Source organism: Terrapene carolina, unplaced genomic scaffold (genome assembly GCF_002925995.2).
Source record: "Terrapene carolina triunguis isolate 2854851 unplaced genomic scaffold, T_m_triunguis-2.0 Scaffold236, whole genome shotgun sequence".
Classification (NCBI taxonomy): domain Eukaryota; kingdom Metazoa; phylum Chordata; order Testudines; family Emydidae; genus Terrapene; species Terrapene triunguis.
Window position 1 is genome coordinate 13,577,614 of NW_020664587.1, and position 19,039 is coordinate 13,596,652.

Genomic DNA, 19,039 nt, shown 5'->3' on the forward strand with positions numbered 1-19,039 from the left:
TATATATATTTGATTGAACTCTATAAAATGCAAGTGTAATGTATTATCAAGCCCTTTCCTTAAATACACACACTCTTTTCCCAACCAAAACTAAAACTTACACAGCCTGTTGTAGCTAGGAAAGAAAGAGCTGCTGAGCTTGAATCTTGGTGTGAACAGTAACGTCAGCATCACCCAATGGTAATGCAGACAGAACACCCCACTGATTTAGTTTTACAGTTCCTCTTTCATGAGTGAATTCACTGGAGTATTTTAACTTGGCTTCCTCAAGCTCTTTGTGAGCAGCGTGAGGATCTTTGCTCTAAATTTAGAACATATTCCATTTTGTTGTTGAAATCAAGTCTGTCCTGATCCAGTCATGAAAAATCCATGCACGGGGGAGGAAAGCTGTAGCAGTTTCTTTACAGCAAACTACTTAGATCTCCTATTCCAAGGATTGCAACACTCAAATTCCTAACTGAGCTCTTGAACAACATTTAAATCAACTCTGCACCTCAATAAAGCATGCATTCTAGGTTAATGTTTTATAGTGCTCCGGGCAGAAACTGATTTAAATCTGAACTTGTTTAAACCAGGTTATGTCTTGTTTAAACCAGGCTGTCTCTTTGGCTATGTCCACACTTGAGGCAGCATTGTAGAGTACAGGCACTATGCACATGGCTACATGCTGCAGCGAAAGGCTCTAGTGGGGTGGCTCAGTGGAGACAGGCTCTGGCAATGGGGAGCTGCTGAAGCCTTTTCCCACTGCCAGAGCCCGTCACTGTGTCAGGGAAAGTCTCCAGCATCAGGATGCTACACTGCTAACAATATACACCCTGGGCGTATATACCCTGGGGATTCAGGTGTGTAGGGCACTCTACTCGCCTAAACCTTGCCTCGCTGTCTACACTGCTAGATCTATCCAAGACAGCTGGGCATGCAGTTTTTGTACTCTACACACTACCACAAATGTAGTCATACTTTTTCTTTTAAATCCGTAACTTCAGTTACCACAGCAACACAACAGTGACAGTTTCTCCCCCAACTCTTTGATGTAATGAACAATAACTTGTCAGACAGTCTTAGCTGTGGCAGAGATAGACTACCAGTTTTAGCCTTAGCAATAAATAAATAAATGCAAGCCCTTCAGCCTACAGACAGCTACTCTTCAAAGTTGTTGAACTTGATGTGTTTTTCTCCACTGAAAATTCCTTCCCTACTTTGTCAATTATATCATCCACCAAAGCTCTCCCACCCCTGAACATGGATTGCTAGTCATCCAGCAGTGTTCACAGAGGCAGGGAATATACAGCTTTGAGAAATTGCGACCTATTTCAAAACAAATATTGATGTAGTTTCAGTTATTTATGCTGTGCAATCCGGATGGGGAAGCTTTGGCAATACTGATCAAAAAGAAGAATTACCATGGATTATACAGTAACGATGTTATTTGCATTTGGTGAGATAATGTACTATTGAAGTGACTTCATATTTTGGACTTAGGCAGATTACAAACATGACTTCTACAGAGGCTTCTTTTTCACGGTGAAGTGAAAGGTCAAATGAGTGAACAATGCTGTGTACATATTTTGGGTGTTTTCACTATGCTATCTGGATAGGGCCATAAAGGCACCACTGTGTAGAATCACAGAGTAGGGGAATTGAACATGAACTCTTAGGAATCTTGATTGGCTTTTGTTATCTCAGGCTGTTACTCACTGCTTTTAGTTTCAACATGTTTATGCTGAACCAATTTTCCTGATTTTGCCAGGTTTCCTGAGATGCAGGCCCCCCATCCTCCAAACTGACATGCACAGATTTTTCTTTCCTAGATGGCTCTTGTTTAGGGTGCATCTTTGAAAAGCTGTTCTTTACATACCACAGTAGCAAACAAATTCGCTTCAAAGGAATCATTACTTTGCTATATTGTATAAGGATGAGCAGGCAGCTCTGTGGGAAGGGACTGAAGGAACCTGTGCAACATTCTCATATGTGGCATTCACCATGTGAGCAAATATATACAGAACATGGTCCCATCAAACATGTACAGAAATCATGGGAGGTTGCTGAATTTTTTCCTATAGCAGATAATCTTCTAGGTCTTTCCTGAATGAATACTTTCTAATAAGTGATGTTCTACTACCACTCTCAAATACTAGTATATATAATGGGATGAGGCTAGCAGCAGACCTTTTTCTGTTCACAAGAAAACCATGCTTTTCCAAGAAATGACAGGGAACGTGGTTGGGCCCAGATGACAGGAGGTCATCAAGAAAAGGGTAAATATGCCAGCCCAAAGGTTAAGGCTCTATGTTGAAAGTGCTGCTCTTTGTATCCAAAGTGAAGGAATTTTCTGTATATTACTCGCACTGGCATGTGAAGGTAAGCCTCCTTGGAATCAATGGAGGACAGAAAATCTCCTAGTGATACATCTGCTGGGATCTACGTCAAAGAAAGCAGGCTGTTTTATAGCACTTCTGGGAAGAGTGAGAATAAGTTGGAGCAGAGAATTATAAGGGTTATCATGGACTTGCCACAAAGCTTTAGGCAATCTCAAACCTTCAGAAGTTGCAGTTCCAGATAAGTAAATCATTTGCTCCACCACCTACAAAACAATGGACCTAATTATCCAGAAAGAAAGGAGTGACGAACTCCACACAATTTAAAAGGAAGTCAGACAATGATTCCAGGAGCTACTGAACAAGGTACTGAATGAAGCATCATCTGTAAAACTAAGAATTACCTAGAAAGCTTTATGGCATTGGGTGTTAATCTAGCTGTTTAGTCTACCAGGCAGGTTGTAGAGAAGGGAGGTTCAGTAGTCTGACCGCTGGACCTAGATGAACAGCTACATATATCTACAGCTTGGTACAACGGTGGAGGAAAATAAGCCTTTTAGACAAAAGGTGATAAACTGGTCTAGCAGAAAGTTGGATTTCTGAAGCAGCAAAATTGGGCTTGAGCAGAGAAACCAGTGCTTCTTAAATACAAACCTGTTACGTTTCAAAGCAGGCCTGGTGCTCAGGATGACTGTGGCAGCCTGCCGCTGTAAACATCCGACTGAAAGCTCCCTTCTAGCACCTTACAGCTTCCAGTCAAGGATGTTTACAGTAGCAATGACTGCCCAGAAAAATGCAGAATGTGGTACTTCTACGGGAAGCAACAGGTTTCCTTCTTCTCCAACAGCCTTGAAGTGTTAGCTCAACAGGTTTCTAGATGTTTAAGCATTCTTAATGTTAGCAACTTTTGTTATTTGTAACCTCTATTAGCAGCCTTGTCAACCAGCAATTACGTAGATCAGTCTCATACCAGTTTTCACTTTTAAATCAGTTACCAGTAGGTGCACAAGTTTTGTTTTCATCATATAACCTGCTCAAGCGACAACTGGACACTTGAAAGTGACAGAATGAGGAAATGCGAAAATGAAAAAAAAAGCTTCAATCTTTTTAATAATACCCCGCTCTTATATAGGGTTTTCATCAGTAAATCTCAAAGATTAAAAAAAAAAAAAAAAAATTACCAGAAAATATCGTTACCCCATTTTACAGTTGGGAAACTGAAGCAGAGAGAGGTAAATGGCTTGTTAAGATCATCCAGCAAGCTAGGAGCAGAGCAAGTGCTCTACCCACTAGGTTGTGCTGCCTCCCCATGGACATTTCTTTGTAATAATTTCTATACAGGCAGTCATTTGGCCCCTCTAAAGTAAAGCCAATTACAAACTTTTAAGGAGAAACGTTTACAAAGACAACAAATTTGTGGACTTCAGTGGTTGAAGGAATGTGGATCTTGAGCTCAGATTTCATTCAACGGGAGGAAGTATCTGGTGTAACCACACACAGACACAACTGTGCCTACTGAGAGGATAACGAATGTTCCATTTTATGCAATCCCCACTGGAGTGTTCAGGACACGTTAGATTTTAGATTTCTAAAATGTACCCAATTACATCTCTGAGGCACTGGCAACAGCAATGTTCACATTGAGAATACAGAAAAAACTAAATGTCTAAGAGATTGAAACAAATATTGAACACAAACCTACAATAAACTGTACTTGCCTTATGTTTGAACCTCACTTTATATTACTATTTAATATCAGAAGTATGTAAATAGTGGAAAAATCAAACTTATATGTAAAGAATAGTAGTAGCCGTTTTCCCAACTCACCTGACGTTTTGGAGGTTTAAGTTCATCCCTTGGAACAATATCGATGAGAAAGTCAAATTGATCAAACTTTGTAATTGCCATGGCAATATCATTCCTCTGTAACAATTCAAAAACAATGGAAATAATCTGTCAGTTTTAAAACTATCTATCTGTTTGGTTGCTGAGTAAAATAAAAGTTGGGAATGCCCATCATATGGAACTGAATTCTCATCCTTGAAGCCCCAAATGGTCCCATTCACATAACTAGTACTATTAATTCAGAAACAGCAGAGGGCAGGCAAGCAGAATGAGAGAATCATGCAAACCGTGAGCCACCACAAGCAATAAGATGATCTGTAATGGCAAAATTATCCCCTCACATCTCAGAGAGGAGCTCTCCCATCGACCTAGGTAATCCTCCCCCCGAAAGGCGGTAGCTAGGTCAATTGAAGAATTTTTCCGGGGGTTAGGTCTGCTTCACTACATCACTCCATGGCGTGGATTTTTCACACCCCAAGTGACACAGGTTTTCTTAGAGTACACAAGACCTCACTGGGTTCAGTTTTTAGGGGAAGAACCGTTGATGAACATTTTAAAATCAAGACTGGATCTTTTAGAAAAACATCGACCAAAATAATTCCTAGAGTGTAAGTTCTATGGTTTATGACAGTGGTTCTCAAACTTTAGCAACCCGAGGACCCCCATTTTGATTTAAAATTTTTCCGCAGACCCCCCAAGCCTACTGACGTTTATTTACATTTGAAGAAAAAGAAGTTCCATCCCCCACTCCACCCCTTCCCCAAGTCCTGCATTTAGGATGGAAGAATCCCATGCACTGCTACAGACTAGGGACCGAGTGGCTAGGCAGAAGTTCCGCAGAAAAAGACCTAGGGATTACAGTGGACGAGAAGCTGGATACGAGTCAACAGTGTGCCCTTGTTGCCAAGAAGGCCAACAACATTTTGGGCTGTATAAGTAGAAGCATTGCCAGCAGATCGAGGGACGTGATCATTCCCCTCTATTCGGCATTGGTGAGGCCTCATCTGGAGTACTGTGTCCAGTTTTGGGCCCCACACTACAAGGAGGATGTAGAAATACTGGAGTCCAGCGGAGAGGCAACAAAAATGATTAGGGGGCTGGAGCACATGCCTTCTGAGGAGAGGCTGAGGGAACTGGGATTGTTTAGTCTGCAGAAAAGAAGAATGGGGGTGGAGGGATTTGATAGCTCCTTTAAACTACCTGGTAATTTGTCATTAAAAACTACTTCTATAATAGACGACCATATGATGACCAAAGCTGTAAGACATCTTTAAAAATCCTGGGTCTAGTTCCAGGAATCATAGAAAAAGGAAAGGTCTTATTTGGTATTAGGAGAAATTCACTGAAGCTAGTATACATGAGCACAACAGGATTGAGATATTTGCCCTTTCTGATGTTACCTAGGATAAAAATTAGAAGGGCTATCAATCCTCACACTTCAACTTATCTGGGGCATTTGAGGGCATGTATCACCTTGGCATCTAAGTGCCAACAGTAGCCATGAAGAAAGTAAGGGAAAAAAAGCATTTTCATCTCTGTTCCACAGGTATAGTATATTTTAAAGGGGCACTGTTACAGCTGCAGGGTATTGCACCTGTATCCCCTCCTCTGTGGTACACCCCAGGAGTTCCTAGTCAGGTATCCGGTCTCTAGCCATCACCTGTCTCTGGTCAGGGACCCCTGTCTCACTCCCTTCTGACAGGGAGTTTTAAGGCTGCATAAGGTTCATATTTAGAAAGTAAAAGGGGTCAGAAAACACGGACATGGCAGTTCAAGGTTTCATGGAAATAGCTCTCCATTACCTGCAGAGTCCTCCGCTTGTTATCTTCAGTGTGTATCCATGCCCGTAGCGTCAATTCTGTTATGAATATTTGAGCAGCCTTGGCAAACAGCACAGGAGCTTCAGCACTAATCATCTGTAATGAAAAATGTGCATTTCATTCACTCATCAATCAATGTACTACACTTGATTCTATCATAGAAGCTTGGTATCATATTAACGGATAAATAGTCCAGGGATGAATAAAATGGTAGTTTGGGAGATTAGGGGATTTCCACATTACATCTGAAGGCCATCTCATTGCAAGATGTGGAAGTACAAAGGGCTACCAGTTTTCAATCAAGCACTGTACAACAGGAATACTGGTCAGTTACAATTTTCCTGATAAGTTTATTTATTGAAATATGAAGGTTATCAGATTTTAATTTTGCATAGCTCACTGGCTTACCCTATGCTAACACAAAGTTTTGGTCAATTTTACTCTTTAACAACAGAAGTGAAACTCTACTAACAATTCACATGCTAGACAGGCCTTCCATTCACAGGTTAATAGTTTTTTCTTTCACTTTGATGGAGGATAATCTATCCCAGCAGCTCTCACTACTTTTCAAGCTAATTTATCGTAGACGATATAATATGTATTGTGGAAGTTTAGGTTACAATTAACATTTTAGGGCCAAGTTTTCAGCACCTGTTTCAACTTTATGCTCACAAAACCCCTAACTTGCAGGAGCATATGGCATCAGTATGTGTGAAACTGGGTAGTTAGTAATCTACTAAACTTGCACATGAATCATTTTTATATGTGCAAATTTTGTTTGTGCAACAAGGGCACAAATTTAGAGGCCAGGTTGAGGCCTCATTTAAAAATCTAGTCCTTACAGTCAGAAGCTATCAATAGTCATTTACAAAATGACTTACATACTCAGGGTACATCTATACTTACCTCCGAGTCCGGCGGTAAGCAATCGATCTTCTGGGATCGATCCCGGAAGTGCTCGCCGTCGACGCCGGTACTCCTGCTCCGCGAGAGAGTACACGGAGTCGACGGGGGAGCCTGCCTGCCGTGTGTGGACCCGCGGTAAGTTCGAACTAAGATACTTCGACTTCAGCTACGTTATTCACGTAGCTGAAGTTGCGTACCTTAGTTCGAAGTGGGGGGTTAGTGTGGACCAGCCTTAAGGTAAAGAATACAGGCAGAGTAAAAACGGATTGTAAAGATTTAAAATAAATAAACGAATAAATCGCAAGTCTCACCAAATTTCGTTTTCGTAACAGAATCTGGCTCAAATTCTCTTTCTATTAGAACTGTTTCACTTTAGCTACCTTTGTATTAGGCTTATTTCCCTGGATAATCTCCTTCCTGTTAAAAACTGGCCACCCGGAAACAATATTATTTACTTTCCATCTCCCTTTCCCCGTCATTACAGGGAATTTGGCATTAATTTAGTTAAGGCACTGAACTGAGACTCAAGAGGCTTGGATTCAATCTGGTTCAAAGTTTAAAAAATGTCTCTACGTTAACAAACGGAGCCAAAGAACACACCTTTTTCACTGAGCGTATTTAAATGTTAAAGTCTCCCAACCTACGGGTGGTATTCACAAAAAAAAGGATGGAAGTCATTGGCCCCATGAACTCTCTTGGAAATTGGCATCCCATAAAATCTTCTAATTTAAGGCAAAAAGATCATTGGATAAGTAACAAAAAAAAAAAAAAAGAAAAAAAAATCCCAGATATTTACAGTAGGTTTTTTTGTTTTTCCTGTTATAGGAGTAGATGTGCCAGATTTCCCCTTAGACCTATGCATGCCCTTATCCCCATATGGATGACGACTGTAGAACTTGCCTCCATCACATGCCAAATAAATACTGATTTCTTAGTTTGCTTGTTTCAAGGGTTCAGATCTAAAATTTATGAAATGTCAAAGGCCACACTTCTGTGATAAAATGTAAAATATGATGTTTTGTACTAATATTTGAAATACCTTTGTAGGGCGGTTGCTTTTTTAAATGTTACTATGTTTATATTAAATGATTTTGTAGTTCTGTGAACGCAAAAGCCACAGAAATAAGGAGGAGATATGAAAACAGAGACAGAAGCTAGTCATTACTAGAACTGGGAAAAGACTGAAAGTTATCTGGAAATGCTTTATTCAAGACATGGTCAGGAAATTTGTTTTTAATGCAAAATGTACAAATTATGTGCCCTGCTATACAAGCTAGTTAAGTAATGAAAACAGTTGTCCAACAATGTATCTGAAAAATACTGTGAAATCTATCAAGCTGCTAACAGCTGCAGCCGCCACAATGGTGCAGTCAACTAATCTCCGTAAGGCATCCTGAGCACCTCTTCTCTATAGGTCAATAAATAATCTCCAGACTTTAATGTGTTGGGAGGAAGGATGATACTGTGGGTAAGGAACTGATTTGGGACTCAACAGTCCAATTCAACTCCTGGCTTTCCTACAGCCTTCCTGTCTGACCTTTAGCATGTCAACTCTCTGTGCCTCGGTTCCCTATATGTAAAATGGAGATATTACTTCCATTCCTCTCAGGGTTAACTCATTAATTCTTGTGAAGCCACTTAGACACTGCGGTGACAGTGGCCATATAAGTACCTAAACCGAGAAGGCTGTATGAGGCACCTAACTTGGCCTACTTCATTTGACACACACACTTATCATTTTAGAGCACTCCTCAAAAAGAAACGATCACTCCAGTTTCTAGGGGGCTTTTCACAGCACGAACTGTGAAATTGTTCTGATAGCTGATGGGGTATTTTAATTCTTCTACAGATTTCAAGAACAATAAGGTTGTTTTTCTTACATACACTGCAACCCAGAGAAATGACATCTATAGTGCTCATCAGCAGGGTTCATAACTGTATGTTTTGTTTCACAGCGTAAAAGACCAAATATGAATTTACCTTCACATCTTCATCCAGTTTCATAATCTTCTTAATACGAGCCAGTGGGAGTTCCTGCACTCTGAAGTCTTTCTGCAGAGAGCAAAAAAAAGGAGACTTCATAAACTGTTCAACTATACATAATTCAAAACGAAAGTAAGAGATAAGTGATGTTCAGAAGAATTCAAAATTGGCCCTTTCTGCTTTAAACAGTGTATCTGTCTCCTGTAAGAGGCAACGATTTTTATTCTCCAAGGTAATGTAACTACAAACACTTGATGTTTACCCTCTTATCCACTTTTCCTAGCCATTCAAATTGTTATAGACTAGATCATTTCCCCCTCCATCTGCGGAATGATGCTGTGCAATAGACGGCATAGCTGCTGCCTGCAGTACAGGCGTTGGGCCCTGGAGCAGGCCGCACTCCAAGCTCAGCCTCATGGATCTTGCTCATTTCTCCCCCACCCACCCCCACGACAGACTGTGCAGAAAAAGGATAGCTCATGGAGGTGAGAGGCCAGGGGAAGACCTCTCCCCTGCAGGCTGGCGACTAGGGGGCAGCTGCTGGAGTTTGCTAGATGACTAGGAACTAGGAGGTTGTGAAAGTGGAGAGGGAGGACTGCACAAACCTGCCAGTGGGAAGCGAGGTCTCTGGGCAATGTGTGTCAAGGGGAGAAGAAGTGGGGATCAAGCAAAGGAAACCAGGACCTGCATTTCTGTGCACGCACATTTGAGGTGCATTTAAAGTTGAATTTTTAGCACACATTCGGCATTAATGGGAAGGGCTATTAAAAAAAAAACCCAAAGACAAATAAAAACATGATTTGTCGTTTAAAAACATGATTTTTATGCAAATGTCATGATTTTTTAGAGTTTTGACTCAATTTTTGAACTCTTGGGGTTGGCAAAACTACTAATTGACTTGGTACCACATGCCATAAAATATAAAATTAACATGGCACACATTAAATGGTTAAAAACTGCTCACGTGACAGATCTCAATCTAAATGTCGACAAACAATCATCATCAAAGAGGTCCCACAGGGATCAGTTCTTGGCCGTATGATATTTAACATTTTTATCAACAACCCGGAAGAAAACAAAGCCGTTACCAATAAAGTTGGCAGATGACACGAAAATTGGGGAAGAGGACAGGTCATTGATACACAGCGATCCAGGTTGCTCAGTAAGCTTGGCACAAGCAAACAAAATGCATTTTAATAGGGCCAAATGTAAAGTTGCACATATAGGAACAAAGAACATAGATGTGGAACTCTATCCTGCGAAGCACTGATTCTAAAAAAGACTTGGAAGCTTTGGTGGATAATCAGCTGAACGTGAGCTCCCAGTTCAAAGCTGTGGCCAAAGGGGCTAATGCAATTTTTGCATGTATAAACAGGGGAATAATCGAGTAGGAGCAGAGAAGTTGTATCACCTCTGTATTTGGCACTATGCGACTGCTACCTGAAAATTGTATCTAGTTCTGGTATCCACAATTGAAGAAGAATGTAAATAAATTGGAAAAAGAGTTCAAAGAGCCAGGAAACATGCCTTAGAAGAATGAAAGGCTCAAGGAGCTCAATCTATTTTGCCTAACAAAGAGAAGGTTCAGAGGTGACTAGATCACGGTTTACAAATACCTACATGGGGAACAAAAAATTGACAATGGGCTCTTCAGTCTAGCAGACAACTGTCTAACTCACAAGATCCAATGGCTGGAAGCTGAAGCCAGACAAATTCAGATTGGTAATAAGGTACAATTTTTTTTTTATTTTTTTTTTAAAAACAGAAAGGGTAATTAACCACTGGAACAACTTCTCCATCACTGGCAATTTAAATCAAGATTGGATGTTTTTCTAAAAGATATGCGCTAGTTCAAACAGGAATTAATTTAGGAAAGTCCAATGGTCTACGTTATGTGGGAGGTCAAGCTAGATAGTCACAGTGGTCCCTTCCAGCCTTATTATCTAGAATCTTTGAATTAGTTATGACTTCTGTGCAGATCTGTGAATCCTTTGCAGGAAAACTCATAGTGATACAATTCTTCTCTAAGTCCTGCCACAGCTGAATAACACCTTATATTTGGTTATTTTTAGGGGGGAAATCTATTTTATTCCTGTAAATAAGTACTATGGCTATTAGACATTGCATATATTGTCTATTTATTTTGGTTTAAGAGAAGCATGACATGTTGTCTGGCTACTACCCAGCTAAACAAGATTTAGGAATCGATTCTTCACCTTTTCTTTTTCCAAATTAAGCATCAACATTTTCACCAAGCCTCTTCTAACTTAATTCTGAAGCTGTAATGTATCATTAGTACTATTTTCTACAGTTTCTCCAAGATTAGGCTGCATTTCTCTGTGTTTTATGGGAAAAAAACATTCTTAAACTGTTCCCCTTTTCCCCAGAATTCTAGCTAAAGTGTGCACACCACAAAAGCACAAGAACAGAAATAAAGATTGTCTCAAAGAGCAGTCAACCAGAACAGTTTGTACCTCAGGTAACTGCTTTGACCCCCCACTACACAAATACATGTAAATGAATTCTCAAATTTGCCCCGGTCCACATATGCTGCAGCACTCAGTGGTTGGCTTTACTAGACATAATAATTTCAGTGCCTGATTACGTGCAGGGTGGCTAGATAGGACTGTTTTATAATTGTTTTTCCCCTACAGTCCTTATTAAAAATTTTCATTCAGGCAGAAGCTTACAACTCGGCATTCAACATTTTTCTAACTTGCAATGCAATAAATAGATTCACATGACAGCAGTGTTAGAAATTAAATTGCCCATACTAGGTGAGCTGTAGAATAAACCCTTACCACATGCAGATGAAGACAAACTATAGCTCTCGCACATAAGAGCTCAGTGCAGGAAGGGATCAAAGTAATTAATTCTGGTCTCTGCATACAGATTGCTACATCTGTTTCTTTGAGCTGAGACTGTATAACATGCCGAAAGGGGAAGCTTATCTTTAGACTACTGTATCAGGACAGGGTTCTTCATTTCAAATGGACGATCTTCAAATTGAGCCCTTTTGTTTTCAGCTAATTTAAATTAAAACCAGAAAAGTCGGCATTTAGGACAGACTACTGTAATGTCGTAGTAGAGATGTCAGTTGTTCTTGAAAAGGCATTTTTGTTATATGCCCTTATTCTCAGAGGCTTATCTTTTAAGTGGAAAAAAATCGGGCGGTGAAATCTTTCTTGTTCATTCTCAGCCTATAGACGAAATTTTTAAAAATAAATCTGACAAAATTCTGTTCAGCTCTGCGTTATTTAAGCATTTGAAAAGTGTAGGGTTTTTTTGTGTGTGTGTTTGTTAAATATTGTGCACTTTGTGTTCAGGTTATTTTTAAAACTTCACACTTGCCAAATTAATTCTTAAAGTGGGTATAATACCTTTGAAAGGAAAGTTTATCAAAATTCCACCCTCAGAATCACATCCATAATACCTGCGAACTTCAATAGGAATACGCTTATATAATGATGTAGGATAGAAAATCATGAACATATTTTATTTGAAAAATAGAAGATAACACACCAAGATGCACTGGTCTAGCTATGCACAAGCGAGAGCATGGGTATACTGAGCCCTACACTGCCTATCACATTGATATTGGTGCTTAGATATCAAAGTGAGAAGTGTGTAGAAATATCATCGATTAAACTAAATTGGTCTAGAGAACATTGAATATTCTGAAATAAGTAATTACTGAAGAAGCCATAACTAAATATCCTGAAATTTGTGCATTTAAATTCTAACCAATAATGTTGCACAAGTGTACTTCTTCCTCAGTGGATTTCACAACTGTACAGGAAAACTGGTAGGGGAAAGGCAGAGGCCCTACTACCAGTCTGTTTCAAAGTGATGTAATCAGGCGAAGGAAGAAGCTAATGGATTTCCACTAAGTATTGGGGAAACACGTAGCCCTGATCCCCCCAGATATACTTTGCAACAGAAAATTTTTTTTAGCCCTGGCACTAAAGCTATAAGTGTTGCTACTAGTGAAACTTAAAAGATATAAAATATGATTTTTTGAATGTACCAAGTCAGCAAGCAAGTTTCAAATAAAATATGACAAAATGTAAGCCCTATTCTGGAAACAGAAAATAAAAATCAATCTTCCATCTACAGATTTTCCTTAATTCTGGGAAACATCTTAACAGTGATATATATTGTTTGCTAGAATGTGGCAACTATGGATCAAAAGTGTATACAAATTTAGAAGCACTGTCGCCATTTTACATTATGGAATTCAAACAGCAGTAAGTACATTCTGTAACACATATTCCCAATCACTTGACCGTCAGTTAATCAAAGGCAGCCAGTATCCTGATAGAATCCACAACCATTCATGTACATTTGTTTCAAAACTGCTTTTTTCCAAAGGTTTTGAATACCTTTGAAACCTTCTAGGAAATTAAGTTACAACTCTCTATATGAAACAGTTTTTGATTCCATTTTTCTCTCCCCTAAAAGGTTTTGGTTTAATCTGGAAAACTATTTATAATGGATGACTATTGTGTCTCCATAAACTATGAAATATGTAAATTTGATTTCATTAATCGCTGAGCTACATCCCAAATGTTGGTAAAAGCGTACATTTAGACAAATCAGCTCACTTCAGCTACATGATGCTCATTTTCTAACCCCCCAGTTGAGCTAGGAAGCTTCTTGCATGGGGCCAAGTTCTGCCTTGAGATACTTATGCACTAATTCGACTGTTGACTCCAAAGGGACTTATCTGTACATATCTGAAAGAAGAATTTGGCCAAATGTAGTTGGTTTTTTTAAATATTTCACTATAAGACACTGAAGTAACAGGTAACTCCTGTTGTACTAAACATTTTCTTAAGGTTTTATCACATTGTCAAAGGACACTCTCTTACCACTGTTAGATTTCGAATCTCCTCCATGACCCGAGGCCAGAAAGACTGCAGGCTTTGCTGAGCATCACTACTGCCAGCGGCGCCAAAGCCACCATCTGTGGACATGGTGATAACTGGGGGAGAAGGAGGGGGGGAAAAAAAGAAACATTAGTAGAGATGGAGGAGACAATAGAGTCAAAAAGTCCTAGAGTTTTTCCTGAATCACTTTGCAAAAGTCTCCAAACAAGACAAGACTATCAAGTTCACACAACAGTGTGTGAAACTACCTGTTCTCTCCAAAAAAGACTCCAACATAGTTTCAAAGATCTGAAGGTTGGCAAGAAGTTAGTCACTCCCTTTTATTATTGGAATGCACACACTATAGTTCTATTAAATGTCTAGTCCAAAAAGGCTATTATGATGTCCACTGAAGAATTAAAAGACCACCAATATCTTATCAGAACTGAAAAGCCTGCAAACTTACTAGAGTAAACACCAATCAAGAACAGGGTGAGCAAACAGGAGGTCATCTCTATTTTGGCTTCCATCCACTATGAGTTATCTACACTAGTACTGTTTTTTAAAAATTAGAATCAACTTAATTCAACAAAATCAAAGAAATTGTTATGCAGCTACTACTCTGCATTAGCCCACACTACTGTAAATCACAAATTTTAAGCTGAAGGTGTCTACTTACCCTTTTTTGTATTTTATTAAACTATGCTTGTCATTTAGCACTCTAGAACTGAAGTTTGAGAAGCAAATTCTGTTAGACTTTAGAACTATTCAGAATCTATTTCATGGATACCTTATAACCTGTACCTTGATAAGAGACCAAACTTAAGATGTATGCTAACACTTGTAATTGTGATCAACAAATTTACAAGATATACAGCAACTGAAATACAACCACAGTGGAGAAGAATAGGACTGACAGGCAGATAGCTATACAAAGTTAAAAAAAAATATTAAAAAAAAAATATCGAACTTGGGTTTACATGCCACTGAAACACTGGGCCAATCCCTGTACCCTTCACATGCAAGTACCTCCTGGAAGAAACTGCAAGATCAAACCCTGTATGTGCGACTAAAAAAATGTAAAAACAATGAGGAGTACTTGTGGCACCTTAGCCCACGAAAGCTTATGCCCAAATAAATGTGTTAGTCTCTAAGGTACCACAAGTACTCTTTGTTGTTTTTGCTGATACAGACTAACACGGCTATCACTTTGAAACCTAAAAAAAATGTATAACATTTAAGCCAGAAGTGGCTAATGCTGGACAAGCCCAAATATGCTCTTAAAAAGCACTTTAATTGCAAAGAAATAGCTTTATAGTGGGGGAAAAAGGCACTCAGGGTGAAGTGTGATTCCTCTAGAATTTCTGACAATCTAACAATCTTTAACACTCTAGCAAAAGAATGCTTAAGACGTGCTGTGTTTACACACTAGAATCATTCCAATTCTGATGGCATGTATGAATTACAGAAATGTAGAACACTGCAAGACAGAACTTGTTATTCCCCAGGCATAAGAAGTGTTTCAGGGAATGCCAAAGGAGTCACTGCTCACTTCCCAAAGGAACAAAGAAATTAAATGTTATGCTAAATGTTCTCTTGGGTCATCCAAAGTCGCTTTGATGTTTCCATTTTAAAAAAGCCACTCCTAAAAGTTCAGTGGGTTGTGGGGAGAGAAACTATGCGCTGCTTTTCAAAAGACAAATCTCAACATATATATATATATGGTGATATAATGGGAAAAGGCGTGGGGCAAAATTTAGAGCTGGCATATTAGGCACAATTCTCATTCGCTTCTGATCCAATGCATATAATGGTTTATTTCTGTCTCTTCAAGCTGAAGGAGGAGCAAAGTAATTTTGAAGTTTTATGCAACGTGGTTTAGAATGTTGTCTGGGGGAGATTACTGTGGTCTTTAGACCCGTTGTGTCAAATACAATAATTACTCTTCATAAAAGAATATTGTTAGATAAGCCTACAGTAGGACATTCATGGCTAGTTAGGTACAAACTAACTAAACTGTATGCTCATAAATTCAGGACATATTGAAAGAAGTGCTGTGAATGGTTACATTTAATTTTTTTAATTTGTTGGGGTAGTTTGACAGGGTATAAATACCTACAAAAATGAGATTAACCTATAAATATTTGGCTAGTATCCACAAACTGTTGCAATAATGGTAAAAATCAAGGCAAAAGCAGTTACAAAATTTCTCTGGAAACAGAAATGACCAGCGGGTTATTCAGTAATTCTAACTGCAGCCAATTTTCATAATTAAGCCACCTATGAATGAAAAATCTTCAAATATTTAAAAGGAAAATAAAAGTAGATAAAATATTTTAACTAAGTCTTGTAACTGAATTCTGAATTTGTGCATCTCTGTTTTGTCACATGAACAGAAATATAGATTTAGGAATGCACAAGCTAATCCTTGAAATCTGCTCTGTGATGGCAATATGCTCTATGTAACTGAACTCGCATATCAATAACACTAAGACGGACAGGGACTTTCCCTCAACTCATGATGCAATTCACTCAAAAGGCAAAACCAACAGTTATTCAAGCTTATGCTTCAAAGATGATTTGCATTCAAATCCATTTAATACCACAGTGAATTACAAACAGCAAGAAACAGAAAAGCAAAATAAAACAAACCAAGAAAAAAAAATACCAGCCACTAGGAAAATATTTCTAAAACCTACATGGATATTACTCAATTGTTTTATCTAATGCTGACTAAGCCTTACAGAAATACTATGCAGTAGCTAGGGTGACCAGACAGCAAGTGTGAAAAATCGGTACGGGGTGGGGGAGTAATAGGCACCTATATAAAGCAAAGCCCCAAATATCAGAATTGTCCCTATAAAATAGGCTACTGCTAGGGTGTCTAGATATCCCGATGACCAAAATATGGATTTAAAAAACCCCCAAACAGTAAAAAGTTCTCACAAACACTAAAATCAAACCAGAAATGTTTTCATGATTTGCATTAATGAAAATAGTTTAATTAAACACTGTAGCATTGTTTTTGTGGGTGAGAATAAGAACGTTAGTGATAACAGAAAGTGAAACTGACAATCTAATTAGACTGTCCAATCTCAGCAAAATTCTGAAAGTAAGTAAAGCGCAAGATAAGTAATACACCCAAGATAAGTAACACACATACAAATTTTTAACACCCTTCCCCCAGTTTTATTCAAGGTGGCATTTGCAAAAAAGGTAAAGTATGCAATAAGACATCAGCAGAGACAACCCCCCCACCCGCACAAATACTGTATAATACTGTGTTAAATGTAAACTACATAAAGGGAAAGTTTAAAAAAAGATTTGACAAAGTAAGGAAGCGGTTTCTGTGCTTGTTTCATTTAAATCAAGATGGTTAAAAGCAGCATTTTTCTTCTACATAGTAAGGTTTCAAAGCTGACTTAAGTCAATGTTCAGTTGTAAACTTTTGAAAGAACAACCATAACGTTTTGTGCAGCGTTACGAACAACCTCCATTCCCGAGGTATCGTAACTGAGGTTCTACTGTATGGACTTGCTTTTATGACTCATTATTTCCGAAAGTGAAAGCTGTACCACATGAAGAAAAGTTGAGATTCCTGAATCTTTTCCTCTCAAAATAGAAATGACAGCTTTTGATGCAGAAAGCATTGAACATGACTGTATCAAACTGTATATCATTGCTCATATCAGTAATGAAAAGTAGTGCAGTTGTTTTGTTTTTGATTGAGAATCCACTCCAACTAGACTGTTCAAAATGACAACGAATTGGTGAATAAATTACTACATATTAGACAGGAAGGACAAGGAAATGTTAAAGTTACACTAATGAAAAGCTTTATCCTCTATTGTCTGCATCTGCTAAAGCAAGTTTTCCCTTGTATTCCATATATACCTATTGTACAAATTAGCACAAGATATTGAAAGAGCTCAAAACCAGTTTAATCTAGTCAGCTAGAATTTAAAAAAACCCTTAACAAGTTAAAATCATATCTTCAAAGTAAATAAATACAAGACCAATATTTCAGAATGTAGAATCAACAGCCTGGTGGTTGACTCAAAGATAATTGCTACTTTAAATAACTGCTTAAGATAATTATTAGGAAACTGCAAAGAGAAGGCAGTTTGAGGTTACTACAGAGCTATTAATAATTATCTCCAGTAAAAAACATACAGCCGGAAACATGATGCACCAATGGCTGATGGGTCTGTGAAGGAATGCTATGCTGATAGAAACTATTTTAAACAAACTTGGATGTCTGTGTCTTCTAGGCAGGTTAGAACATCTTGAAACATTAATACAAGCAGTCATTGGCATAAAAAAAAAATAAAAATCATGTTTGACTTAGAAAGTCGGGCTGCAAAAGGAAAAATAAGACGAAAGCAGGGGGATTACACCGACCTAACCATTTTCCTTCAGTTTAATTAGGCCAAGAAAAAAAGAAAAAGAAAAAAAAGATCAGTGGGGAGAAAACTGTCATTTCTCAAAATACACAACATTTTATCAAACAGATGAGTTTTGTACAATCTGCAGAACACAGATAGGTTTAAAGAAATAGTTTACAAATCAGGCTTGTAAGTGCTGGAGAGAGAGATATGGTTCTACTTCAAAGGATACAACAACATCTGCCTATGTCAGAGAAAGGATCAAGAAAAATATATTGATTTAGCTAAACTGCTATACAGAAACTGATTTAGTTAATTTTGTCCACACAAGAAGAGAACTGCACACACTGATTTCAATTTACAAATTCCTTATGTCAGACTTGATTTAAAGTAAATCGATATAAAGTAAACAAACCAAAATTAAAATGCCCACACAAGAAGACAGTTGCACTGATTTAACTACGTCAGTTTCTAGATCAATTTAGTTTTAACTGATACAAATTTATTGTGCTGACTAGGCCTAGGATTTCATTACATTTTGCCTCTCTTCCCTTGAAAACTCCTCTCTCTGGGATGTACTGCAAACCCTTGGGATCCTCATATTCCCTACTTTGAGCGCCTCTCTGCATTATCATTGTCACTATCCTTTTAGCACAGGACATGAGTGCACAAAAATGTCCAACAATACTGCTCTTTAATGTGGCCAGCGGAATCACTGCTGAAAAATAAAAGGCCAAAACCAACCTCTGTATCATCAGGTTACCATAATAAACAACATTTGGCATTTATGCCACACTTTTTCATCTAATGAACTCAAAGACTTGATCGCCTTTACAAACATTATTAAATCTTACAACCAACCCTACGAGGCACAGAAGTTCTACTTATTCTCCAATTTATAAAATTGGGGTTAT

At 38.4% G+C, this 19,039-nt stretch overlaps 1 protein-coding gene across 1 annotated transcript in view; it reads right to left on the reverse strand.

The window, feature by feature from the left end:
* Window positions 1–19,039, reverse strand: part of NFYC (nuclear transcription factor Y subunit gamma) — a 55,327-nt gene that overhangs the window by 12,442 nt on the left and 23,846 nt on the right. Inside the window, exons 2-5 of the mRNA XM_024199259.3 lie at window positions 13,744–13,856; window positions 8,870–8,941; window positions 5,966–6,079; window positions 4,146–4,241 (exon numbers count right to left, since the gene is read on the reverse strand). Of these exons, the coding sequence (XP_024055027.1) occupies window positions 4,146–4,241; window positions 5,966–6,079; window positions 8,870–8,941; window positions 13,744–13,848 (387 nt within the window). The 5' untranslated portion in view covers window positions 13,849–13,856. The remainder of the gene's footprint in view (window positions 1–4,145; window positions 4,242–5,965; window positions 6,080–8,869; window positions 8,942–13,743; window positions 13,857–19,039) is intronic.